General features: G+C 37.6%; 2 protein-coding genes across 5 annotated transcripts; one reads left to right on the top strand and one right to left on the bottom strand.

Annotated features, from left to right (window-relative positions):
- Positions 1–4: 4 nt before the first annotated feature.
- LOC134752174 (uncharacterized) lies at positions 5–4,896 on the bottom strand. Its single transcript, XM_063687785.1, has 2 exons — positions 4,082–4,896; positions 5–437 (listed from the first exon to the last, which is right to left on the bottom strand). Exons 1-2 carry the CDS (start codon positions 4,625–4,627, stop codon positions 282–284), a joined length of 702 nt encoding a protein of 233 aa, XP_063543855.1. The 5' UTR covers positions 4,628–4,896; the 3' UTR covers positions 5–281.
- Positions 4,897–5,389: 493 nt separating this feature from the next.
- LOC134752162 (eukaryotic peptide chain release factor subunit 1) lies at positions 5,390–25,360 on the top strand. 4 transcript variants are annotated; one of them, XM_063687767.1, is made up of 9 exons: positions 5,390–5,874; positions 8,932–9,232; positions 9,686–9,924; positions 10,719–10,949; positions 11,388–11,543; positions 12,962–13,062; positions 14,750–14,843; positions 15,829–15,976; positions 17,079–19,259. In XM_063687767.1, exons 2-9 carry the CDS (start codon positions 9,121–9,123, stop codon positions 17,156–17,158), a joined length of 1,161 nt encoding a protein of 386 aa, XP_063543837.1. In that variant the 5' UTR covers positions 5,390–5,874; positions 8,932–9,120; the 3' UTR covers positions 17,159–19,259. The 4 variants fall into 4 exon arrangements, with proteins under 4 accessions (XP_063543837.1, XP_063543836.1, XP_063543839.1 ...); XM_063687766.1 differs by lacking the exon at positions 17,079–19,259 and adding an exon at positions 22,146–25,360 and having other exon boundaries at positions 5,391–5,874; XM_063687769.1 differs by having other exon boundaries at positions 5,391–5,874; positions 8,932–9,107.
- Positions 25,361–26,662: the final 1,302 nt, after the last annotated feature.

Raw genomic sequence — 26,662 nt, 5'->3', positions numbered from 1 at the left:
ATCAAATGTTATAATATGTTTTATTATAGGTACATCATATTGTTGGGAAAGATACAATAAATATGACTAATATGTCATAAAATTTGTAAACACATTCAGTGCAGAGTGCTACGCGCTACGAGCGTAGCTGGTAACATGCAAAATCCCATACTTATATAAAAAACAGCGACTACGAACGAACAGAGCGCCCGCCTGGCAGGTTGCTGGCACTAAATGTGTTAAGTAGTAGACCTGTATATGATACAAAATTCCTAAAAACCCTTTTTAACTTATTTCTCTATTTAACACTTATTTTGCCTTAAATATGTAACATCATTGATACCAGACAGTAACTTATTGACTATTTCCTCATATTGGCTTGTTGAGTTATGTTCCTTTTGAATGTTTTCTCCACTTTTTGCACTGCATTTGCTTAACAAAGCATTTCCTTCCGTCATCTGAAATAAAATAAGTTTCCTATTAGAAACACTTTTAACAATACCATACGGTTTGTTGTATTTTCAGCATCAAATAGATAGTGACTGCCAAAGTACCAAGTACAAAGTAGTAAGTAAACTACTATGGACTTATTATGTCTGATACAAATAAATTGAATTGAATTGAAAGTGACCAAATATGTATATCACATAATATAATTTTTAAGAAAAAAAAACCGACTTCAATGGGGGATGCTGTTGAAAGGTTACTTATTGTTGATGGTGCACTCCATACAATGAAATGAAAAAGACAGCATCTTTTGCCTAACTAAAAGGAGGTAAAACCACCCACTTTTCTAGTAGCATTTCGTTTCTGTAAGGGTCACAGTTCTAACCTAACCTAACACAATGTTCTGATAGCATTTCGTTACTGTAAGGGTCACAGTTCTAACCTAACCTAACGCAATGTTCTGATAGCATTTCGTTACTGTAAGGGTCACAGTTCTAACCTAACCTAACACAATGTTCTGATAGCATTTCGTTACTGTAAGGGTCACAGTTCTAACCTAACCTAACACAATGTTCTGATAGCATTTCGTTACTGTAAGGGTCAAAGTTCTAAGTCTAGTGATGTACCGACTATTGATTTGGCCGACTAGTCGGCGCACGGATGGCCGATTAGTCGGCCAAATCCATAAATCATTATTTCTTTTTAAAGTTTACATTCGGGTGGTCACTGAAGTAGCTTTGTCTAAGTTCGGATGCATTTGAAAAATAATTGTTTGCTCCTTGCGTCGCTTTAGCTTTCCGTGCGCAATTTTCGTACATTTTATTTAATATTTTAAGCAATTTAATGACAATTTAATAAAGGATATGCATATGTAACATGATACATATTACGGCAACAAATTTCCGAATAAAAAAAACCGTCCAAAAGCTAATTGCCATTTAAGCATTTTGAGCAAAATATATTTTCCTTAAGAGACCCGCGTTTTGTGAGGTTGATATCTTAGTGGCTTCTAGGAATTTAATTGAAGACGCGTCAAATAAAAATTACCTACCTACAGTAATACTATTAATATTGTACAACTACATAATAGTTATTGTACTGAATGCGACGACATACATACTTTTTTGATATTTCGAAAATATCTGTCCTAGGTTTTTTTTTTTTTTTATCTGGTTTTTATGGAGGCTTTGGACACTCTAGGTGAACATGTCAGCCTCATGGGTGCTATCATAGTTCCCTACTTGCCCAAGCTTGACATCTCTTTTTTTGTGTGTGACATTGTTCATTTATTTATTTATTATATATTTTTCTTTTAATATTGTACTTCATAAATTGTTGTTTTTGCTGTTTCAATTTGAAGATAGGTAGTTATATCTTTTAGTGAAAACATTTTCTTTCTGGTATCCTTTTGTGTAGAGAACTATGTATTTTTCTTTAAGACAATTAATGAATCTATCATTTTATCTACTCCCAACACATAAGTTGAATATAATAATATGAACAAAAATATTCGTATGAACCCTTAATAGGTATATAAAGTATAATTTTATTAATTTGGGTAAAATGGGTGACACCATTTGATAAATATTTGCTGTTTATTTGGTTCATGTCTGGTATGGTTTTCTGTAAGCAATAATAGGCCGACTAATCGGCCATTTTGGCCGACTACAAATGTGGCCGGATAGTCGGCTTTCCCGACTATATCCAGGTCCAAGTTTGGGTCTGGGTCCATAACGAAGAGAATAAATCGCTAAACGTGAACTATATGTCGTTGAAGAGTTCCACTCTGATCATCATCAGCAGTTCCACTTCATCAAATGTCACTTTTTTTAATTAAATGCTGGATTTGTTGATGAAAATACAAAAATCATTGTATGTATGCCATTCACATTTGAGGAGTTCCCTCGGTTCCTAATGGATCCCATCATCAGAACTCGAGCTTGACAAAAATGTGTCTTGAAAACTTAACTTGCTTAACAAACATAAAAAAGAAGACATATCGCAAAACGTGAACTATGCGTCATTAAAGAGTTCCATTCTGATATTTCTGATCATCATCAGCAGCTCCACTGTCACTTTTTTAAATGGAAATGCTGGATTTGTTGATAAAAATACAAAAATCACTATATGTATGCCTTTCACATTTGAGGAGTTCCCTCGATTCCTCATGGATCCCATCATCAGAACTCGGGCTTGACAATGTGTCTTGAAAACCTAACTTGCTTAACAAACATAACGAAGAGGACAAATCGTCAAACGTGAACTATGCGTCATTGAAGAGTTCCGTTCTGATGAAAAAACATTACACATCCTTATTTCTATATAGAAAATACTGAACCGCCACCTGTCACCGTGTTTCACCAAAACGACGATGCTCAAGTAGGCTTCGAAAATTCTTCATGTCCTGAAAATTCACCAGTGTTACCCAGCAACGCGGTTCTATTGCGCTTAGGAAATTCGCCTAGTCCGGCGACCGAGTCACCCATTGCTCAGTTAGTGATTTCACCAGCGGCACCCGATTCTACAGCTAAAGAAATAACAGGCAAAGAGGTCGATTTGGAGGATACAGACAGCAGCAGTGACAGTAAGCCACCTGTGTCTCTCACTGCCTCTGACGAAACAGACCTGAAAAGTGCCCCAAGTTCGCCTCCAATGCTCACTACAAACGCAACTATAATAGCCTCGGAAATTACAAATACCAGCCCAGTACAAGAAAGAAGGCTTATGAAGTCTAAATCTAGTGAATCTCTAACGATGGCTGACTTTGAAAAGGATACTGATTCACACCAGTTAATGGATGACAGCCTTTCAAGGAGCTTAGAAGTATATAATGACTTGAGTCTAGTGACCGACCTGAAAGCCGAAATTCAGAGGTTGAAATTAGAGCTATCCAGCACGGAAAACGAGCTACAAAATGTTATAATTGAAGAAAACGAATATTCCCGACAAAATGAAAAACATTTGCGGGAAATTAACGCACTAAAAAATATATCCATGTCCCCGACGCAGACTAGAAAGGACCGCAAGAGCCTTTCAAGCAATACCGCAAACTCTATCTTACAGACGACAAATCCACTAAACACTATGGTAACAAAGGTGTTATATTTGCTACTTTGTTGCCTTGCATTTACCCTTGCTAAAAGTAGGTGTCACTCAGGTGCGTCTATTTGATGCTGCTTCCCCTTGGTGCCGGTATTGAGTATGGATATAAGATAGAAGAGGATATAATAGGTACTGTCATTGTAAATTTTGTAGCCACAGTAAATTCACTGTCATCTATCGACACACAATTAAAACTAAAAATAACAATATCAAAAAACGTATTTATATATGGATAAAATAAAAATTGTTGACTTCAAGCAGTTCTGAAAGATATCACTTTTAGTGACAAGCCTACAGTTTGATGTTCCATTTGATGTATTGAGGTGTTCAATGAAGGGTATTGTTTTTTATTTAAAAAAAAGGAGTGCCTGACGTCCGTTGGCTTGTTCGGTGGACGACATTCGGAAGACTGCGGGTCACTTCTGGATGAGATTGGCTGAGGACTGGGACAAGTGGCATACTTGAAGAGAGGCCTATGCTCAGCAGTGGGCGATAAAAAGCTGATATGATGATGATGATTGGTTTTATTAGTTTAGAATGAATAAATAGTTACCTCTTTAAATAGCTTAATATTTTGATTCAAGGTTTCCAACTTTTGCTCCATATTCAAATCCTTTGTAGTTGCTTCTTGCCTCAGGTTCTGTCTTATATGAGCCAGGCGCTTATTCAGTTGCTCCAAACTAGCAGCATACTGACTAACATCAATCGGTTCCGAATTATTAACTGTTTCCTTCATATTTGTTTGTTTTTCAATAACAGGTAAATTATTTTTTAAATGGTCAGCATATTTCTTCATAGTTGCCAAAATTTCATCAACTTCACCCTCAAATTTAATGCCCCCAAAGTCTGGCGTTACCAGTTTTAAAGGCTCCGCGTCTACAAATTTAGAAACGGCGTCTCTGTCAAAGTTGTGAACTGATAAATTGCTGTTTTTAAAATCGTTGATGGAAGCGAATATGTTTGAAATCTCGTTTAAAGTGTTTTGAGAATCGAGCAGTTCTTGATCAAGAATTCTAGTCATATTTGCTATATCATCAACGTTTATTGATGTGCGAAGATGAGCTCTAAATTTACTGGCTCCGGTTTGGGTTTGATCCATTTTCAGGACCTTCGTTTTCAGTTGCTATGAAGTTTCACGTTCCTCGGTCTTCAAGTACGAAGTAATATCACAGAACAAGTAATAATACTACGTAATATTAATTAAAACCTTACATACGCTTTCCAATAAATATTTTAATTGAATTTTAGACTTCAAAGAGTGTATGCCATAGAAGGTAGGATCCTATATTTTATACTAGATTCATGTATTTAACACAAAACAAATAACAATACAGTAAAGACAATTAGTTAGACAAAATTGTCAAAATAGCGTAACGGAAACAGTCTCCATGACGGAAACGTAACAAATGTCAAAATGTCGTTTCTTGAGAATGTGGTCCAAATAAGACTGTGTTATACTTCGGTTTGCAAACTACTAGGGTAATTTAGAATAAAATAGAACATGTTTTATATATATTTGGGTCATTAGTAATTTAAATTTGAAACATAAATAAATTAGTTTTAAGCTGTTATGTAATTTTTCAGACATAAACTTAACGCTTAATTAGGACCATCGATTGGAGCCACAGTGCTACATATTATTAATCTGTGAGCCACAGAAAAAACACATTGCCAGTGTTACAAGTTCAAAAACCCAACTTTAAAATGTTTTTTTTTCTTTGAATCTAGAGATTTTAAATAATCTTATGAAATTATGTATTCATATTTGCATATACTTTCTCCATTTACACTATTGTACATCAATGACATAATTATTCATTAAATTTTGTGACACATCATATGTTCTTGTCTATGGCAACAAATTATAACAAATTTTTCTTTCATTTCTCCGACGGTCGACGAGGCGTTCGTTCGATCGTTTGGTCACGTCATCTTTTTTATCTTGTAATGACTGATTTTTGCGTCCCACATGCTTAGGGGTAATCGAATTAAGAAGAAATCCAAGAATCCCCGCACTAGAAGAAAATTTCGAGTGACCGCGGACGTAAATGTGAACTAGAAAGTGTGTGAACGGAGTCGCGAGGTGTCTCGTCCGTCCGGTTCGATCTGGATTTTAGCAGTTTGAACCGCGAGTCGGACTTCCTTTTCCCCGTTAATCATTAATTTTAAAGTTTGGTGGTGTATTTAAAGACTTATTTATTTATTATTGTCCGTTATTCGGAGTGTTTTAGTGGTGTAATCCTTTTATAAGTCGCGTATCAAGATGTCTGAAGAGTCGTCCGCCGATCGTAATGTCGAAATATGGAAGATCAAGAAGCTCATAAAGAGCTTGGAGATGGCCAGGGGGTGAGTTTTATGGGCTTATTGGCTATTATTAACTTCTTTTTCGGATTTTTTGGCTGCATGGACGGTGGGAACTGCCAGCGAGGCTGCGTCACTTGTCAGTGACATGCGCACGTCTCTCTGCATGCGCAAAGTAACCTCAACACGCGTCGCATCGTAAATAGAAGCATTATGCGCATTTATACATACAACAATATGCACGCCGATCGATTCTCGTCACCAGAGTGACAACTCCAAACATACATCCTAGTAATTGCTGATATGATTAATTTCAAGGGGAATTTTCAGTCTCGATGAAGCCAATGAACTTTTATTGTTGAGTCATGCTTTGTTCTCTGTAAATGCAACAAATATTCAATGAGATTCTTATTACGATTATCATTTTAAGTCAAATACAGATCAAATCTAGGTCAAAAATCTGTGATGCATTTTCCAGTTGGCCTTAAAAATGGTAGAAATTAATTATGTTGTTGCACAATAAATAGTAACACATAATTATATTAACTTGTAACAGCAAATTTTATAACATCAGCTGACTGTACAAATATTGTTAGTTTAATGCAATTTTTCTTTGTTCTCTTCTAATGACAAAGTAAATTAATTTACAATACCATGTTGCATCTTCATAAAAACTAGTGAAAATTAAAATATTTATAGCTATTAGCCATGTCTACGCAGAGCGAGCATACGCGCGAGGCAATTTCTTCGCGCACAAAACGCAGAGGCACGTTTACCGTCACGTCTCGGCCGAGGCGGCCGTGTTGTGCGCGAGGAAGATGCCTCGCGCGTTTGCTCGCTCTGTGTGGACCCGGCTATTGAATGGTTTAAAAAAATTGGTACAGGTAAAGTCTATGTACAGTCTTGCAATAATATGTTACTCATTGAAGTCTGCAAAAATATGTGACACACTATTATGGCTCTACAAATAAGATTGTGTCAGATATTTTTTGTGCGGCCTTCGTTGTGTAACATATTTTTGCAGGTAACTGTACCTTTATTTATGCATAATGGATTTTGCAGTACAATTATTGCAACTATGCATTATTTTTTCAACATGCAGTCAACCAATTAAATTCTGAACCATAATGAAAATTACATAAGATTTGGCATGACTTTCATGTAAATTGTTATTGTGCCAAGATACAAAGTGGACCAGAATTGAAATTGTTTGACTATATAATCCCTAAAATGGAACACTACTCATGATGGAATTACAATTACTTCAGTGTTAATTATGGGATACTCTTCTCTCTCTCTTTAGCCTTTTTCTACCCTTTGGGTGTAGGCCTCCTTCATTTTGCGCCATTCGTCGCGGTTCTGTGCGACTTGGAGCCACTGTTTCCCCACAGTCTTCTTAATGTCGTTGTCCCAACGCATCTGGGGTCTACTTTGAGGACGCTCTTCCCCCCATGGTCGCCACTCGAGTAGTCGTTTGCTCCACGAATCGGTCTTCCGTGCTATATGACCAGCCCATTCCCACTTCAAATTGGCTACGCGTTTTATAACATGATTGACTTTGCTCTGTTGTCTCAGCCATTCATTTGTTTTACGGTCTCTCAATGTGATCCCCACCAATTTTCTCTCTAATGCCCGCTGGGCAACGCTCAATTTACGTAGTATGTCTTTGGTGAAAACCCAGGTTTCAGCTCCATAAGTGAGAACAGGCAGGATACATTGGTCAAATATGCGTGCTTTTTGTTCGGCCTTAAGGTTCATTTTGAAGGCAAACTCGAGATTGGAATAGGCTGCCCAGGCTAGTCGTACGCGTCTGTTGATCTCATTGGTTTGGTTCTTTTTTCCAGTCACTATCTCTTGTCCCAAATACACGTATTTATCTACAGTTTCGATGGTGGTATGGTTAACTGTGATATTCGCCTTGACATCTGTGTTGGTCATAACTTTTGTCTACTCTTACTATTTATGAATCCCATATCAAATATAGAAGAAACAGGGCACAATTAACCATAGTTTTTCAGAATGCTACCAACTTTTATGTTCTCCAAGTGACTTAAGTAGTTAAGTGGGCTTGTGCCCCTCCTGACGGATGAATCAAGACAGCAAAGGGGGCACTACTTGCCCTACTGATATAAAAGGGTGATAATACCTTTTTTTTAAGTTGGTGTGCTACAAAAAATGTTGACTACCCCTGCACGATTTCAACATTTTACTTATAATGTCAATGAAATTTACTTTCCTGACGCAACTACCTTGAAGTGACACAATGTATGTCTTACTTACTTATTACTAGAAGTTGATTTACAACTATTTTGTGACATTGTATAATCCAGAGGCCGTGAGTTCAAGTCTCACCCAAGGCAGTAATTTTTCCACTTTTAAATTTATTCTAAGCTTAATAGCATCCATCCCAGACGTTTCTGCTTGTTAAAAATTAATATTGTATAATAACTTAGTAATTTATTGCACAACCCTGAAAGCACATCATCAATATGATTCACATAAAATAAAAGACTAATTCCTGTTAATGGCATCAAATGTAGTAAATGTAGTATAGGGTTAGCTTTCATATATCCTTCCGTGTTTTATACTTACTGATTCAGTAGAATTCACCCATTTTCTATTATTTCCTCGAAAAGTGGCTTGTTCTTTGCAGACTCGCCTGTTTCATTTTACCTTTTTGATGTAAACCCAGTTAAATAACTATGATGAATAGCATATCATTAATGTTGATAATAGATGTCATAGAAGATATGGATATCAGGCGATCTGTGCATTTCATAGTTTTTTATACTACGTCGGTGGCAAACATATTTTAAATACCTATAGTTGTTAGTCTGTATAGTTAAGGCATAAAAAAAAAAAAAGTTTTTGCATGCTTATTATTAGCTAAGTGTGTGATCTAATTTTACATATTATGACCATGAATGTTACCACACTTAATGCAAATAAATATATTTCATTTCATTTCATTTCAACAAGCATACGGTCCCCCTGATGTTAAACAGTCTCCATAGCCTACGCCTGCAACTACAGAGGAGTCATAGTATTATTTAATTGTAAAATTTGATAGCTGTTATAAATATTGTGCCGTTCTCATTCCAGCAATGGCACATCCATGATATCCCTCATCATCCCGCCCAAGGACCAGATCTCACGCGTGTCCAAGATGTTGGCCGACGAGTTCGGCACCGCGTCCAACATCAAGTCGCGCGTCAACCGCCTGTCCGTGCTCGGCGCCATCACGTCCGTACAGCACAGGCTCAAGCTCTACACTAAAGGTACACACCCAACATGTCGGCCGACCAGTTTGGCACCGCGTCCATCATCAAGTCGCGCGTCAACCGCCTGTCCGTGCTCGGCGCCATCACGTCCGTACAGCACAGGCTCAAGCTCTACACTAAAGGTACACACCCAACATGTCGGCCGACCAGTTTGGCACCGCGTCCATCATCAAGTCGCGCCTCAACCGCCTGTCCGTGCTCGGCGCCATCACGTCCGTACAGCACAGGCTCAAGCTCTACACTAAAGGTACACACCCAACATGTCAGCCGATGAGTTCGGCACCGCGTCCAACACCAAGTCGCGCGTACAAGTTGCGGAAAATTTCCAAAAAGTCAGAAAAGTTCTCAGATATTACTAACTTTTTTACCAGCCAATGCTATAGTCTGGTATAACAAAGACAATATCCATAATAGTAATAATATACAGTTACAATATACAAAATAAACTTATCAGAATAACCAAGATGACACAAGTTTTCATTATATTTATTTATATGTATTACTTTATATTTTGTAGAACAATATTTGTAAATACTCCTTCCCATAACATTATTAATAACTAATTTGTTCAACAGTGCCTCCAAACGGCCTAGTGATCTACTGCGGCACCATCGTCACCGAAGAGGGCAAGGAGAAGAAAGTCAACATTGACTTCGAGCCGTTCAAGCCCATCAACACCTCGCTGTACCTGTGCGACAACAAATTCCACACGGAGGCGCTCACGGCGCTGCTGGCTGATGACAATAAGTTCGGATTCATCGTCATGGATGGTAACGGCGCGCTGTTCGGTACACTGCAGGGCAACACTAGAGAGGTAAGTGTAGTAACAGAAGTCTTTAAAATGTGTATTAAGTAGGTGGGTCCACACAGAGCGAAGAAGCTCGGCTATGGAAACGTGCCTCGGCTAAGGCATTCATCTACACTTAGCGAGCTGCTTCGCGCGGCAATTTCCTCGCTAGGAGGCTCGATCTGTCTATTGACTATGTATTAATTTTGCTGCAATATCCAACGTATTCGTAGGGGTGATGTACGACTTGTAATGCATGGTTACAACTGTTACAAGAGACGTCACACCGCACTACACGTACTTGCCGCGCAAACTGCATGACCAAAGAGAATTAAGTAAACATAGAGTGCTCACTCCATACATCAGTTTTGTTACTAAAAAGACTATTATTTTCGTAGTCGACATCTAGCGTCAAGTAGCGGAATTATCAGTACTGCTACTCGACACCAGGTGTCACTTGTGTCGCGACTGAGGAAAATATTATAAGCAGAAGGAGTTGAAAATAGAGTTCCGGTTATAATATTAGCTGAAAATCGTTGACTTTCCGTTTGGCGCGACATCTATGGTCGAGTAGCAGTACTGATAATTCCGCTACTACTGCCACGCTTTGTCCTTGTCACCGACCGGGTGGTATCATAAGTAGGAGGCGATGGCGAAATACCGAAATTTATAAGAGTGAAAGAGAAAAAATCCTATGCTGCCCAAATTTTATATGAATATTCTTTCTCTTACCCCCGGTCGCTCGGTGGCGCGTCTACAACTACTTGTATATACTATATACTATGTCTATGGTACAAATAATCTTTACATTTCATTGTTAGGTGCTTCACAAGTTCACGGTAGACCTACCGAAGAAGCACGGTCGCGGTGGTCAGTCTGCGCTGCGTTTCGCGCGTCTCCGTATGGAGAAGCGACACAACTACGTGCGGAAGGTGGCCGAGGTGGCCACGCAGCTATTCATCAGCGCCGACCGCCCCAACGTGGCCGGCCTCATCCTGGCCGGTTCTGCTGACTTCAAGACGGAGCTCAGTCAGTCCGACATGTTTGATCCTGTGAGTCATACTTATTTACTGCTGTGACGCATCGACCCTAAGTGACGACTCCGACATCGAAGACCGCCATGCTTCTCTGTCCAGAGCCGTTTCTGTTCAATCGACAGCACCAAGCTTGCTAAGATCTAAGCTCGCGGTACCTAGGACGTCCAGACGGAAGGATCGTCTGAGAAATACCCTGAATGTAAAGAAATCACACCTATTTATCAGACACATGACGAGCATGTTTCCGAACATACAAATTTCAGATTGTCATAAAGCATTGCATTCGTTGCGTCGCGTACGCTCAGTTTGTCCCTGCCTTTAGTTGACCGTTGAAAGAAAACAAGATCACTGTAGATAAAATCTTGTTCCGAAAATTTAATTTTTGTGTAGAAACTTACTTTCTTGTTTCTTGTAACATATAAAGTATATACTTATGGCAAATTCCTCTTTCAGCGCCTGCAAGCCAAGATCATTAAGCTGGTGGACGTGTCGTACGGAGGAGAGAACGGTTTCAACCAGGCCATCGAGCTGGCGGCCGAGTCGCTGCAGAACGTCAAGTTCATTCAGGAAAAGAAACTCATCGGACGGTACTTCGACGAGATCTCCCAGGTTGGTTATTCTGCAGGCTCAGATTCACCTATAGATGTCCAAGTTGCCGAATATTTCAAAAAAGCTGGAAATTTCGGGAAAGTTTCAAAGGAAATTAAGGCAATTTTTATTTTGGGACCAGAAAATGTCGATTCTAATACAATAATAAGAAAAGTTTCTGATTTTTTTTTTAATGTTGACATTTCGCAATTGGATTTTCTTTTTGCAAATAAAACATTGAGACTTACGATGTCCCAGATCCATCCCAGCCCGGGATGTCATGGCAATGACATGAAAATAATAAAAAAGTAAATGTCCTAAATGGGGTTAATGAGAAAATGTCAACAATAAAAACATATGTAAATTATTGCAGACGTGGGCAGAGGCTAGTATTGTATAAACAATTGCACATAGACATAACATAATAGGCGGTAATATTCAAAACTGTTAGAAATTCTGCCTTTTATTATGGAAATGTGTGAACGATCAACCATATTTAGCAGTGTTATAGTTTATTTTCGGCGGCCGAACTTCCTCGTTGCAGATTGATCGATTGATGGCATGATAACAATTTGTGCCCAGAGTCAAGGTCGTGGCGGCGTCATCCCGCTCATGATGTAAGAGGAAATGTTTTGACGTATGTGGAGCATCTAGTCTTGTGGATAACCACATGTAGCCGCCGTGTAGGTCAGGATCTCGACGACTCAAATAAAAGCTTCGATTTGAAGGAAACCATTATGAAACGGTTAAATGCAGAAGTGGTGGTTATTATATGGAGGCTGATGAAAGAGTGTTTTAACAAAATTGAACAGGAAAAAAGCAGTACAAAATATGTGGAGCGCTCCTATTGGTGCTTTAGAAAAGCCTCCGAATACTAGCCGAGCCCAACGGCTGCGTTTAGCTACTGCATAAGGAATATTTTTATACAATAATAAGTTGCATACATTCCAGGACTCTTCTCTTTCCGCACAGACTCTATATCGACGTACCATGTCGAGTAGGGCACCATTTTATGGGGACTTGAAAATCAAGTTTCTCTCCTTTGATCATTTAATTTATAAATTTAAATGACCATTTATGGTTGTGGTTTATGGTTTAAGAATTTATTTCTCCAAAAGAATATTACAATTCACTTATATAAAGAAATACAAACAAACATTATATACATTATTTACAGAGTGCACGAATAGCATAAAATATATTCTAAAACAGAACAAAGCAACTTAGTATTTATTTTTACAAGAAAAAAGTGGGTATGTACAGTATTATTCAGCAACTGCTAAGCTATAATAGTACAGTACAGTGAAATTGTCATTTAGGGTATATAACCATTTAAACTGATTAGTATCATTGATTACCAATACTGTCTGGTTGTTTTCTTAATTTTTTATAATTTCCTGAATACTTTCTGTAGATGTATATGAACACGTTTATTGCAGGACACGGGCAAGTACTGCTTCGGTGTGGACGACACGCTGCGCGCGCTCGAGCTCGGCGCCGTCGAGACGCTCATCTGCTGGGAGAACCTTGACATACAGAGGTAAGATATGCTAACTAACAAATAATACTTGTATCCCACTGCTAGCCAAACGCCTCCCAAGTCCCGCCACCAAACCACTTCTGGCTAAAGAAAGGACGCCTTATCACTTCCTATCTATCGCACGCGCATAATTATATTGCTGTCTTTCTTTAGTTGTAGAGTTAGGCTGCGTTTCGACCAAAGATGTGTTGCGAGGGATGTGTTTTTAAGAACCAATTGCATCACTGGACACTGAGCTAAAAAAACAAATGAAGTGATTCTATTGGTTTTTAAAAACACATCCCTCGCAACACACCTTTGGTCGAAACGCAGCCTTATGCGTCCAGGTCGTCACGGCATCAACTATTTATTGTTGTATCTTCCCATCAGCTAGAGCAGAGTTTGGTAGAACAAACGTTGTAAAGCAGAAAGCTAGACTAGCAAGAAAGTTTGTAATGACTTTAAAAAAAAACCTGTTTGGTGAATTCAGATAAAACCATGGTTTGAAGAGTGACCTAATAGAATCTGATCCTAAGGCAGAAGAATGTCAAAAATGACTCAAAATATAACTCTCACCATTTAATTTAAAAAGGTCAAGAAAAAGTCGATCCACCCAAATGCAAAAGTAACTCTGTCCGTTTGTTTGTCCGCGTTACCTATTCTCAGCTGATATATTTGGAACAGAGCATAAGAATAGGGTGTTACTGCAATGTTCTGCCACCAGAGTGCAGCACTAGCCTCTTTAGTAAACCATGGAGTAACTTATACATACTGTACTTTTAACAGGTTTTTGACAAGTTTTTAGATAATAAAATATGACATTGATGCTTCAAGGCGATTTGTTTACAGAGGACCAACCGGGAAACGCGTATCCGAAATTTCGCTATCTGCCTCTTTATCGCTCGAATGTGCAAGAGTGACAGAAATGTTAAATAACGAAATTTAGATTTTCTTGCTTCGCGATAGCACAGATTAATAAATAGTTACTACGTAACAGATACATCATTCCCATTCAAAAGCGAAAATACCTACGCTATAATAGCCTACAAAATCTTAATAATAATACCTGCTGCTCAGGACGAGAAGAAATGTACCATAAGTACGCGCACAAAGAGTCGAGACTGCCTTGCTCGCCGTGCGAGTCACGTGCCAACGCGTCATCGTAAGAATGCGCTAGGGTTGTACTGTTACTTATGTTATTATTGTAATAAAACGAATGTTGCGAATCAACCATATTTTTATTAGTCAATCAAATATTTAAAAACAACACTTATATGACTCAAAAAACTCCTTAATTTACGATTTACCTACTTATGTTCAAAGAAATAAATGATGACAAAATTCATAAAGATAGATTTAAAATACTACTCACCTTTCTTCGTCCCTCGGAAATGAAAAAAAAAACGACAAATTTACCTTTGTTTTTTGACTTTTACACCCATCTACTGCACAATAATTACGTGGTTTCGGCATTTCGAAGCGTAGGCGCGGGAAACGTGCGGTGCGAGCGCTCAGGCGCCCGTTCGGCGGCCCTCTGTCGGTTGTATCGTCGACGATACGCCGAGCGGTAGGCATATAGCGCGTGGCCTTGAGCGAGTGAAGGAGGCCTGGCGATAGACCCTCAGATTGTGGTAGTGGCGCCCCCTGCGCAGAGTTTCGCGTAATATTCCCTATTACATTATTAGTACAGTACTTTTTGTAATTCCAGATACGTCCTCAAGTCGCACGCAACCAACCAGGAGACCATCTTGCATCTTACGCCGGAGCAGGAGAAGGACAAGTCACACTTCACCGACAAAGAGGTAAGCCACTCTGTCTATGCCGACAATGGGATTGGGTGTCGAAGTATTTTACAGATGGCGCCAGCATAGTTGTCAATCCTAGAATTGTGTCAAATTCTTGTTTTATTTATATTTTTTTCCCTGGATGCCAGCCCTTTAAGCCAAATCTCATAAAACAAAACTAGAGACCATTGCCAACTACATTTTTCTGATTTTTACTCCCTGCAAAGTTAAATAGGGTGAATTGGCCAATGTCGGTGTTGACTTTCACACGTGAGTAGACCTAAAATTGTAAAACAGTTATTTGACTTATTTTATAGAGAAAATAATTGTTTGATAGGTTTAGTTGTAAACTTTCTGAAAATTTGGCGTTTTTTTGTGAAGCTGCTAAATTTTTAAGCATTAATTAGTTAGTTTTTTTATTAAACAACAAACCAACTGACGAAAAACGAATGAGACATTAAGAGAGAGGCAACTTTCAGACTCTGACCAATGACGATACTGACAAAATGCGAAGACCAATAGAATGAACGAAGAAATAAACGAAAAAGGAGAATAACTATGATGATACCGTACTTTTGTTTTTTTATTACTAGCTTTTTATTAACTTGCAATGTATTTATGTAAGTAAGTATGTGTGTAATATGTCACTATGTTTGTACGGGTCAACTCTGAAATTTGCAAGTTAAATTTGACTTACTTCACGGTTTCCGATGAAGCTGAAAATTTGCATACATATGTAGGTCGGGTGACAATGCAATATTATGGTACCATCGAGCTGATCTGATGATGGAGACAGGAGGTGGTCATAGGAACTCTGTGATAAAACAACGCAACCGTGTTTGGGGTTTTTAGAATTGTCTCGATGAGTATTAGTTGCCTGTGGAAAGAAAAGTACAGTCAGCGATAAAAGCATGTACCAAAAATGAAATTTATGTCAGTTATCTCCACTAAAAACTTATGTTACATCAAGTCTCTTTTTTTAAACAAAATAATAATTTATCAGAGCGGGGTGGAGCTGGAGCTGGTGGAGTGCCAGCCGCTGCTGGAGTGGCTCGCCAACAACTACAAGTCGTTCGGCGCCACGCTCGAGATCATCACCGACAAGAGCCAGGAGGGCAGCCAGTTCGTGCGCGGCTTCGGAGGCATCGGCGGTCAGTACACACATCACGTTACTTTTAAGCATGTGCCAGACGGCAGACAACCACAGTTACTGCAAGATGACCTTGGTAGAAGCGCGGCTGTTTACATGGTTTACAACAAGCAGCTAGACGATTTTAAACCACTGCATCTGCCATTAGTTGGCAGAGCACGCCTGTCTACCAAGGGCGTTTAAAGGTCATGCAGAATTTGATTTCAACCACTTGCTACATGGCTTAAAACCACTGATTTTCTACCAAGGTCATCTTGCAGAAACTGTGGTTGTCTGCCGTCTGGCACATGCTTTATACTACTTTACGACTAAACTGGAGTTTAATAGAAAATTCAAACAATGTATTTGAATCGAGAGTTTAACAAAAGTTAGTCGGCCTAAAGCTACATCTACAAATGACTGCGAAACAATGTTTTGTTGTCAGCGAATCGATAATCTGCTAAAAATTGATCGGGGAATCATTAGCTACCCCTTTTTATAAGACCATGCTTAAAATGGCTGTCCTTAAAAAGTAATGATCGGATTACGAATTAATGAAAAAAGACATTTCTTCGTGACAATCACACACATATAAGAACATATACAAAGTATGCACATCACGAAATTACAGAGAGAGCGAGAGATAATTGAACTCCACTTTACTCAAGCTAAATACCTATAGCACTTTACAGGAAACCAAAAAAATATGCATATCTGCTTACTAATCTACCGCTCCTTGTAGCAACTTGTACATATTGATCTAAAGTTCTGTAAATTGTTGTGCTATATTTATATGCTTATTTCTAACCTGACCTGCTGCAAATACTAATCTGTATGTTTTCTCTCTTTTTCCTGCTGCTTGGATAACAACGCTGGACTTCTGAAAAATAAAACAAAAACTCCAAAAATCTTTAAATTATCACATAATATCTGGTATATGTCTTAAAAAAAAACTATTTTTAAAAATTAATAAATTTCGTTCGAAACATCCATCAATAAAAAAACTGTGATTAATAAAAAAACATACACTAAACTTTTTCACACTCAACAATTCTAAATATGATTTAAAAATACCAAATTTTACCTAAAACACAATTATTTTACCTTAATAATGGGGACAACAGGCATACTTCGATACAAAGTTGATTTCCAATCTCTTCAGTTGGACGAACCGCTGGACGATGTCGACCTCGACGACTATTAAACAGATCAAAACGTCGCACTTAGTACCTTGTCGTTTTATACAACACAGAGCGTTAAGCGTTATACGCACTGTAATGCATCGATTTTACTGAGACAGAGTACTATAGTGCTCGACGTTTTGTAGGCTGTATATTTTGGCGCGATTTACACTAATTATATAAACTTTTAAGTTTTTTGAGCAAAAGTGCTCTAAATTTGATTGAATTGGTATATTGTTTAAATAAACATTGATATTTACGATATTTTTAATTTGATATTAAAAATGGTCAGTGTAAATCGCTCCAAGTGTGTGTGGGACTTTAAATAACACGTTTATAGAATCACTAACGAAATATGCTTGCAATATTTGAAACCCTTAGTTATGACCACCACTCGGATATGTTGTCCTCCAAAATAATTCGCCAGTGATTGAAGACTTGTGTTGCTGGCAGTAGCAGTCAAGAATGTAGTAATATGATATATAACATCTTTTATTCAGAAAACAAGTTATTCTTACCCTCAATATTTTCATTGCACAAGTTTAAGTAACTTTCCGTGGCGCTTAGAGTAATTTTCCCTTGGGACTCTTTAAATGTTTTTAATCTTATGAACGCCATGTGTAAGCCCAAGAACGTCATGCATACGCCAATATCTCTGGTATAAGCTAGCAAAAACGTTGACTACGTACGCCATAGCACTTATAAGCGTTCTTGGCGCCACAGATTCGACTTCTTACGACACCTTTAAGGTTTCTTGGCGTTCAAAAGGGTTTATATCTAACAAAGACGATTGGATATGTTTACTTGAATTTTTCCTTTGTTGGTGGTCACTTCTGATCATAACCTACATTTAATTTTGCAGACGATGTGAAACGACTTTTAAGATACTTATTTTTCATCGTCAGTCAAGTTATTCGCCGAACAAAATTGGTCTATTTTTTATCCGAAATCGTGTTACGTGAAACCGTTTTATATGTATTGAACTTCGTTGCTTATAGCGGGTTATGATCGGGAAATATTCCCTCGCTTTCCAACCCTCCCCAGGCTTGATACAATCTCGGTATTATACATTGTTTCGCCGTCCCCTTTCGCCTATACTAGACCTTAGACGTCACCCAGCGGGACAAGTGTCACACGTGATATTACTTTAAATTTACATCTAACAATATTGCAACAGCGCAATCTGTGAGGTGAAACTTGAAAACCGCATTGAAATTTGTACACGGATATACATTCTAACATAAAAGACAACATACATCTACTCAATACAAAGATTGTCTGGGGTAGATTTAACGTAATTTTGTATGGATTTACCTGCCTATGATTACGTAAATAATTCGTCATACTTAAAATTAGAAAAAGCTATTTTTTACTCTGATCTTGAGAAAGTGATTAGTGTAGACACTCCGCTGGCGTGACACTAATCTTTTTATAAATTATAAACTTATATTTCTGACCTTTGTTTGAAACCATGCATGCCTTCAGCATTAAATAGCAATAGTAACATAGACGCATAATATATAATAAACGAAACACCAACTGCCTGCCCAGTTTTTAGCCTCAATGGAAGAAATTAGGGTATATTACTTACCATAGTATACCTTGTCATAGAACTTACAATTTTCAGTAGAGTTTTAGTAGATTTGACATCTCGGCATAAGTTTAACCTTTTTATTGTGTGAATTCCATGCTACAAATAAAAATGCTTCAAGATAAAGTTATCATGCTTTCTTTTTAATAATAATAATGGTTACAATACATTCGTTTTGTTTCATCAGGGCAGGCATTCACATATTAATATACGAATATAGACGCCTGAAAGGCATACACTGCATATGACCAGTGAAGATCGAGATGGCTTATAAAATATATTTTGTATTACTATACTTTATCCAGAGTTATCCCAATAGATAACTCCTAAATATAACTATAATTTTACCCAACGTTTGGTATGTTCTAGCCATAGATTTAGGTTTTAAACGGTTTTAATTTTAGACCCGCTTAGTTATAATTTCAAAGAATAATTAATATTTTTAGAATGTACTCGTGAGGTCTAAGAAGATAATGTAAAATGGTTTGACACAAATGTATGCTTTTCTGGTAATAAAAACGTTTGCAACTGCAGCCACAATTCGTTTAACTATCTATTAAAACTAACAGTTTCCTGCATTTTACATAAAGACAAATAAAAAAAACCTAAAGATACTAATAAGATAATTGAGAAAGGTATGTTGAGATGGTTTGGACACGTGGAAAGAATGAGTGAAAGGAGGCTAACAAAGAGAGTGTATAAGGGAGAGGTAGAAACGGGAGTTGGAAGGGGCAGACCAGACCTCGGCGGACTTTCTCTGATCAGATCGGGGAAATCCTGAAGAAAGGCCAGGTCAAGAGCACCCTAAACCGGCGAGCGTGTATGAGGAATGTTATGAAAGTGAAGGAAGCGAAAGAGGTATGTCAGGATCGTAGCAAGTGGAAATCCGTGGTCTCTGCCTACCCCTCCGGGAAATAGGCGTGATTATATGTATGTATGTAAAAAAACCTGCCAAGTGCGAGTCGGACTTGCGCACGAAGGGTTCCGTACCATTACGCAAAAAAACGGCAAAAAAATCACGTTTGTTGTATGGGAGCCCCGCTTAAATATTTATTTTATTCTGTTTTTAGTATTAGTTTTTATAGCGGCAACAGAAATACATCATCTGTGAAAATTTCAACTGTCTGGCTATCACGGTACGTGAGATACAGCCTGGTGACAGACGGACAGACAGACAGCGGAGTCTTAGTAATAGGGTCGCGTTTTTACCCTTTGGGTACGGAACCCTAAAAAACTATTTCAACAATCAAAACATCAACAAAAATGATTGTTTAATTTGTCATATGTACAAAAATACGATAAATATAATAAAACCCTTAGCTTAAAACGTTAAATGGACGACAAGCCAATTCCTGGTTCGAATTTCTATTACGTAAGTAAAATTGTTGTGTGCAAAACAATATCAACATCACACGTACATTTTACAATTGGTTAATTTTAGTAAACTTCAAAAACTAAAAATCATAACTATAAAACAAAAAATATGTTTTTTAAAGTAGTGATGTTCACTTCAAATTAAAATCAAATCTATATCGCCGTAACTTTTCATCATTTCCATTTGTTTTACTATTTTTACATGCATACTAACTTGGAGAAAAGGTAATATTGAGTGTGGCCAACATTGTTAAGAGCCCATCAACGTGCTCACTAGCGCCACTGCTAAATAATTGTGATTGTTTAAATTTAACGATAGATATTTAATAAGGGGCCGCTACGTACTGTATTTTGAATACATTATAATAACTGTAATAGATGTCATATATTAAAGAAAAAGTGACGAAGCCCTCCAGTGGTGAAGGCCGGATTCGAACCGGCGTCTTTAGCTATCGCGGCTAACGCCATGAACCCCTAGGCCACCCCGCCACGGCGGTGCCCGTCCGAATTTCTCGACTATATGCCATCTTAGTAAGACTAGGCGTCTTTGACCAGCTCTAAGGGCAAGCAGTGCGCGCTTGCACCTCCTAAACGAACTCCTTACGGATTTACATTGTAGCGAGAGAGACTGGTGCTGCCATCTATGAACAAGTTTGGGAACAAATCAAATTATTTTATAGATGGCAGCACCAGTCTCTCTCGCTACAACGTAAATCCGTAAGGAGTTCGTTTAGGAGGTGCAAGCGCGCACTGCTTGCCCTTAGAGCTGGTCAAAGACGCCTAGTCTTACTAAGATGGCATATAGTCGAGAAATTCGGACGGGCACCGCCGTGGCGGGGTGGCCTAGGGGTTCATGGCGTTAGCCGCGATAGCTAAAGACGCCGGTTCGAATCCGGCCTTCACCACTGGAGGGCTTCGTCACTTTTTCTTTAATATATGACATCTATTACAGTTTTTAATTTATATATAGTAGTGTGACTACTTTAAAAAACACAAATCAAAATATTTAATAAAATAATTTGATTTGTTCCCAAACTTGTTTACATTATAATAGTTTTTACGTTGCTGGATTCGTCAATTTATGCGTCCGAAGTTAAAACGGCCGCTTTTATTTTGAGTTCATAGATCGACGAATCCAGCAACATAAAAACTAGTTCAAAAGCACCACTTAAAAACTAGTAGCATTCAAAAGGTACTTAAATACAAAATATACGTAGCGGCCCCCTTTTTTAAATATCTATCGTTAAATTTAAATAATCACAATTATTTACCAGTGGCGCTAGTGAGCACGTTGATGGGCTCTTAATGTTTTATCTGCTTGTTTATTTGCCTAATTTAAACGTAAATTTGAATTTTGGCCTAGAAGAGAGGTACCACCACACCACACCACAGCATGTAAATGCAGAGTACAACCCTCGCTCGCCTATCTAGGCCTATTTTACGTATAAAAGGGAATGAATAAAATATGTGGAACATGCGTACTAGCATAAGTTGCGTTCTCGCGCGCGTAGTAGGTTGGTAAATCAGGTTTTAGGTTACTTTCCGTTCAAGTCCCGCATGGTATGTTTAAAAGAAAAAAAAATCTTTGTACTTACCGCACTTGGCATCTCATATATTTGTGTTCAGGACATCAAACTGAATCAGAATGCACTGATACCAAATATACCCATATCCGAGATGATTTGTGCGAAATCGATTTCTAGAAGGTTTTAGACAACCAATTAATTAGCGACTCCATACATCTTGCGCGACTTCAAGTATGACTCGCGCGCGAGAACGCAACTCATGCTAGCCGATCAGTTTTCCTCGTTAAGTTAGCTTTTATTCTTCTTATGTTATATTACTTCTGGCTTACTTTGAGGTATAAACCAAGAATATTCTTCTTTTACAAAATATTCCAGAAATAACAAACACAATAAAAACTGATGCTCAACCAAAATTACCTCTCAATAGATTTGCTCATACATTTTGGTTGCTTACTGAAAATTTAATATATATTGTGTACTAATATTAGTAGCATACTCTAACATTAGTGTCTCCCGCAGGTCTCCTCCGCTACAAGGTCGACTTCCAATCGATGCAGCTCGACGACGAGGAGATCGACAACATCTATGACATCGACGACTACTAGACCGTCCAGAACACCAACGAGTCAACTGACTACTTTCAAACCTTATTCTAGCGCAGCCATACTCAAACTTAATTTTATTTTAACAGCAATGTCTGTAAAATCTATCACAAAGTTTAGAAATAAATGAAAAATGGAAAAATTCACTGTCTCGGGCGAAGAGCGAAGTCTTGATAGGTCAGTTCGCAGAGCGATGGGCTAGTGATTCAGAGTCACGAGTTCAAGTGAACTCATTGTGAAGACAGTGAATTTTTCAACTTTTCATTTATTTCTAGACTTCATACTTAACCTTTTTGTATTAGGGCCACAGACGGTTTTGTCTTGTAGCCCCGGGCCGCAAAATAAATTTGCTACAGATGTAGTGCATAATTATTTTACATCGTATTTTCACGGAAACGTACGAACGTGTCTAAATTGCTATTTCAATCAGTCTCGGTACAAAAAGTACTGACAAATAACGTTTCCGAGAAAATACGATGGATAACAATTACGCACTACATCTGTACTTATATTACTTTTATTATAGGATGCCAAGGTTATGTATCTATACCGGGATCACCTGGCTGACCACCTAATGCCTGCGGGCTACATGCGGCTCGCACGTCGAGTATGACTCTACTAGCGTAATAGTTTTGGTCAGTTGATGTTAGTACAATAGTTCCTCCGTCCACTGTGTGTAAAGTACGATCAAGATTCACTGCTACTCGTTCTTTACACAATGAAGTTAAAATAATAAGTCCCATGCTAGCTGATAGATGCGCCGTCTCTATCGCTCATTAGAACGCGTAAACAAAAGTAAGTAATATTAATCGGCCGGTAAAACCAATGTGTTGTAAACATTTAACGTGTTCCTAGTCCATTGTGCGCATATAATATAGCGCAGTTACCCTTTTTTTTCTTCCAAAACAGAAATGTGAGTTGTATTGAAAACTGGTCTTAAAATTACGTAATTTCATTACGAATATCCACGTTGTTGAGACATCCGTTATCCCACATATTTGTGATAGCGACACATGTCTTTTCCACATGAATAAGTGATGAAAATGCGACTATAAAGGGGACGGGGAACTATTGTCAGGGCCAACTCCACTGCTTTGTTGATTCCTCTTTCCTCCTAAGGTCTATATTTTAAAAGGTGAAGAGAAACACCAGTAAATTCGAGGCACTACTTTGTCTTATGACATTATACATAAAAGTTTAGTTACTTACAGTATGTAAGGCTTTAAAATTATTTATATAGACCTCAGGGGGTACTCAAAGTTATAAGGGACTATGAGACCATAAATTTGGCATATATCTAGACGATCAACGTGCTCAAAACACCATTCAGTTTTCATTAATTATTATCTTTCGTCCAGATATATTCGCTATGAAAATCTTAAGAAAATGCACAAATGATACGGCACGTTAATATGTTTTCCAAAGCATACTTTGTATAAATTCGTATGATAGGATAATAACACCAATGATATATGCGAACAGAGGACATATATTGGATATATGTATATGTATGCTTTGGAAACTCAGGCCGAGCACTGTCAACAACCTTGTCGTTATTCAACCTTAATAGATTTAAACCATTTTAACTGCGCACCCCTTTCCGACCTACGGTCACATCATAAGTATATGCAACACGCAGCAAAAATACCTACTATGTTAGGTTTATGTGTGCGTTACGTCTTTAGATGTAGATTGTAGGTTCAATAAAGAGGATCTCAGATTGAAAATGGTTTGTCTGTACGGTTATAGTAAATTGCTTGACTGATTTTATATAACAGCGACAAGGTTGTGGGACTTAATGTTTAAATATTATGTATTTAGTTAATCCGAGTTTTAAAACGGTTTTTTTATTTAATATAAGTCAGTGCGCTCGTTTTAATAGTTATCTGTTTATAACTTGTGGGCTCTCTACACACCACCAGAAAAATATTGTCTTTGATGTATAAAATTATTTTATCTCCATGTAGACTTTGGAAACAATAATGTTTGATGTATACACAGGTATAATGCGACATAAAATAGTAGAAATTAAATAAAATGGAGGTAAAAAAATGTCCATACTAAATTGTTGGCATGTTTAAGCATTTTACGTCAAAAATGTGACAGTTACGTAAGAAGTGGCGCCCTCAATAATTTTCTACAGTTTCTTGTCGGACTATAGGAGTTGTACGTTTTTTCCGTAACTGTTTCAGCACTTTCAGCTATATTTGTGTAGACTTGAGAAAAATAGTCAAGGACAAAGTAGAATAACTAGTGTCGTCTAGCTAATTTAGGGACCATTGCAATTGACACTTAGAAGCTGTCTCAAGTGTCTCAAGGATAAACTAGCTATTATTGAAACTAATTTCCGAAACAATTATTCAAGATGAAAAATCAGTTACGTAAAACTCAATAATTAAAGGTATCTCTTTTGTATGTTTCTAGAAGGTCCAAATATCTGACAACTAATAGGATTTTATATTTTGATTGGATATATTTACGGATAATAAATTATTTGGGTTACTTACTAGTTGCAAAACATGTTTGTGCTGGACAAGTATCTGTATTTAATTAATTGTAATTATCAAATTGTTAGGATGTTAAAAATTCAAGTAACTTGTTCTTTGTTTAACTTGTGGTTTTTAAAGGAGTATGTACTCGTATGTGTATGAGTAGACACATTGTTTCCTGTGCAATTGATTCGATTTTTTTTTAAATCTAAAAGCAAAAAATATATGTTGCACATTATATTTACCTAACAGTATTGAGCATTTCGTATCCCAGGACACAATATACATGTTTTTAAAAACATTTCGTGATGTAACTGTAATGTTTGTTGTAACCGCTATGAAATACTTTAAATATCAATGAATATAGAATGAAATATTAGCATATGTCGAATATTATATCATTCTGTGTGAACTATATGTGTTATAACTATATACAAAACTAAACTTCAAGTGAGGTTTAAAGTTCCTCTTACCAATTAGATGTAACACTGCTAATATAGCTCTCAATGAAAGTTGTAGTTGATTTTTCATGCGTTGGTCCGCTTTGCCTATTCGCGTGAGCTTGCGCACTCGACGCCTTGTTTATGTATGTATTCAAATTACTATATAATGTGCCTTATCGAAATAAAACGTGGAAAACTGATTATTGTTTTGTTTAAACATAATAAATAACCTTTGATATAAAAATTTATTATCAAATATTTTGATTTGTGTTTTTAAATAGTCACTACTGTACCTAGTCGGCTCATAAGTTCTGTCATATACATAGTATCAAATAAAATCAAAAGTTTAAGTTTATTCCGTATAATTTGTACAGCGTTTGAAAGCTTATAAACTAGAGAATCTAAATGTATAACATTTATTCAAAATGACCGCCATAATTATCTACACAGGCTTGAAGTCTTCGTGGCCAGTCGTCAATGGATTCACGCACCACTTTCATGTCGATATTGGCCACTGCCGTAGCAAGAGATTTTTTCAGCGAGTCTAGATTTGCATGAGGTTTTGAGCACACCTTTTCCTCTAAATACTGCCATATTTTATAGTCTAAAGGATTAAGATCTGGGCTAGAGGAGGGCCAATCTTCATGCCGTATAAAGTCGATTTTATTGGAGGCGAGCCAGGCTTGTGTAGACTTTGCCTTATGGGCTGGAGCAGAGTCCTGCTGGAAAACCCAATGCTGGTTTAGAAACATCGTATGGGATAGTGGTTTCACAATATTAGTCAACACCGTGTCTTGGTACACTTTGGCACTAGTTTTTACTCCTTTCTCACAAAAATGCATACTAGTGACGCCCGCATAAGAAACTCCCAGCCAAACCATCACAGATGAACCTCTTTGAATACGGGGAATGCTATTAGACGCTTCTTTACTATTGCGAGCGTACACTCTATCATTTTGTTTATTACAGTTTTCTTCTATGTCAAAAATTTTCTCGTCCGAAAACAGTATACAACGGTGCTTATTTTTAGCGTACTTCTTCAATAAAGCTTTAGATCTTTTAAGCCTTAAAGCTTTAAGCCGACCATTGAGAAGATGGCCAGTTTTTCGTTTATAACCACGAAGTCTCAGGTCTTGATTAAGCACTCTTTTCACCGTGTTTTTGCTCAAACCCATCTGGAGGGCCATAACTTTTTGTTTCCTAGCGGGATTTCTGGCAATGCGTGCCCTAATTGCTTGTACAACCGCTGGAGTCCTAGCTGTACGCGGACGACCGCTTCTTTTCTTGTCATTTAAACTAGAGACCTCACTGTATCTTTCTATGGTACGATACACAAATCTTAGAGAGAATTTTAAATTTTCAAGTAGCTTAAAAATTTTAGTCGGCGAGTGACCACAACGATATAGTGCAATTATTGCGGTACGGCTATCTTTAAGCGTCCACTCCATGTTGAAGAAAACAGAAAATTGCAAAATTATACTACTCAAATATTTAATAAAGAT

The sequence above is a fragment of the Cydia strobilella genome, chromosome 24, assembly GCF_947568885.1.
Source record: "Cydia strobilella chromosome 24, ilCydStro3.1, whole genome shotgun sequence".
Taxonomy (NCBI): Eukaryota; Metazoa; Arthropoda; class Insecta; order Lepidoptera; family Tortricidae; genus Cydia; species Cydia strobilella.
Note: the sequence above shows the minus strand (reverse complement) of the source record. Positions and strands in the feature narration are given on the sequence as shown.

What these genes read in the sequence shown, in the direction of transcription:
- LOC134752174 (XM_063687785.1), bottom strand. Translation starts at nt 4,627, where the DNA reads ATGGATCAAACCCAAACCGGAGCCAGTAAATTTAGAGCTCATCTTCGC. An exon ending in ATATTAAGCTATTTAAAGAG is followed by an intron (nt 438 to 4,081) that starts GTAACTATTTAT and finishes ATTTTATTTCAG; the next exon opens with ATGACGGAAGGAAATGCTTT.
- LOC134752162 (XM_063687768.1), top strand. Translation starts at nt 5,792, where the DNA reads ATGTCTGAAGAGTCGTCCGCCGATCGTAATGTCGAAATATGGAAGATC. An exon ending in ACTTCGACGAGATCTCCCAG is followed by an intron (nt 11,544 to 12,961) that starts GTTGGTTATTCT and finishes CGTTTATTGCAG; the next exon opens with GACACGGGCAAGTACTGCTT. An exon ending in CACACTTCACCGACAAAGAG is followed by an intron (nt 14,844 to 15,828) that starts GTAAGCCACTCT and finishes ATAATTTATCAG; the next exon opens with AGCGGGGTGGAGCTGGAGCT.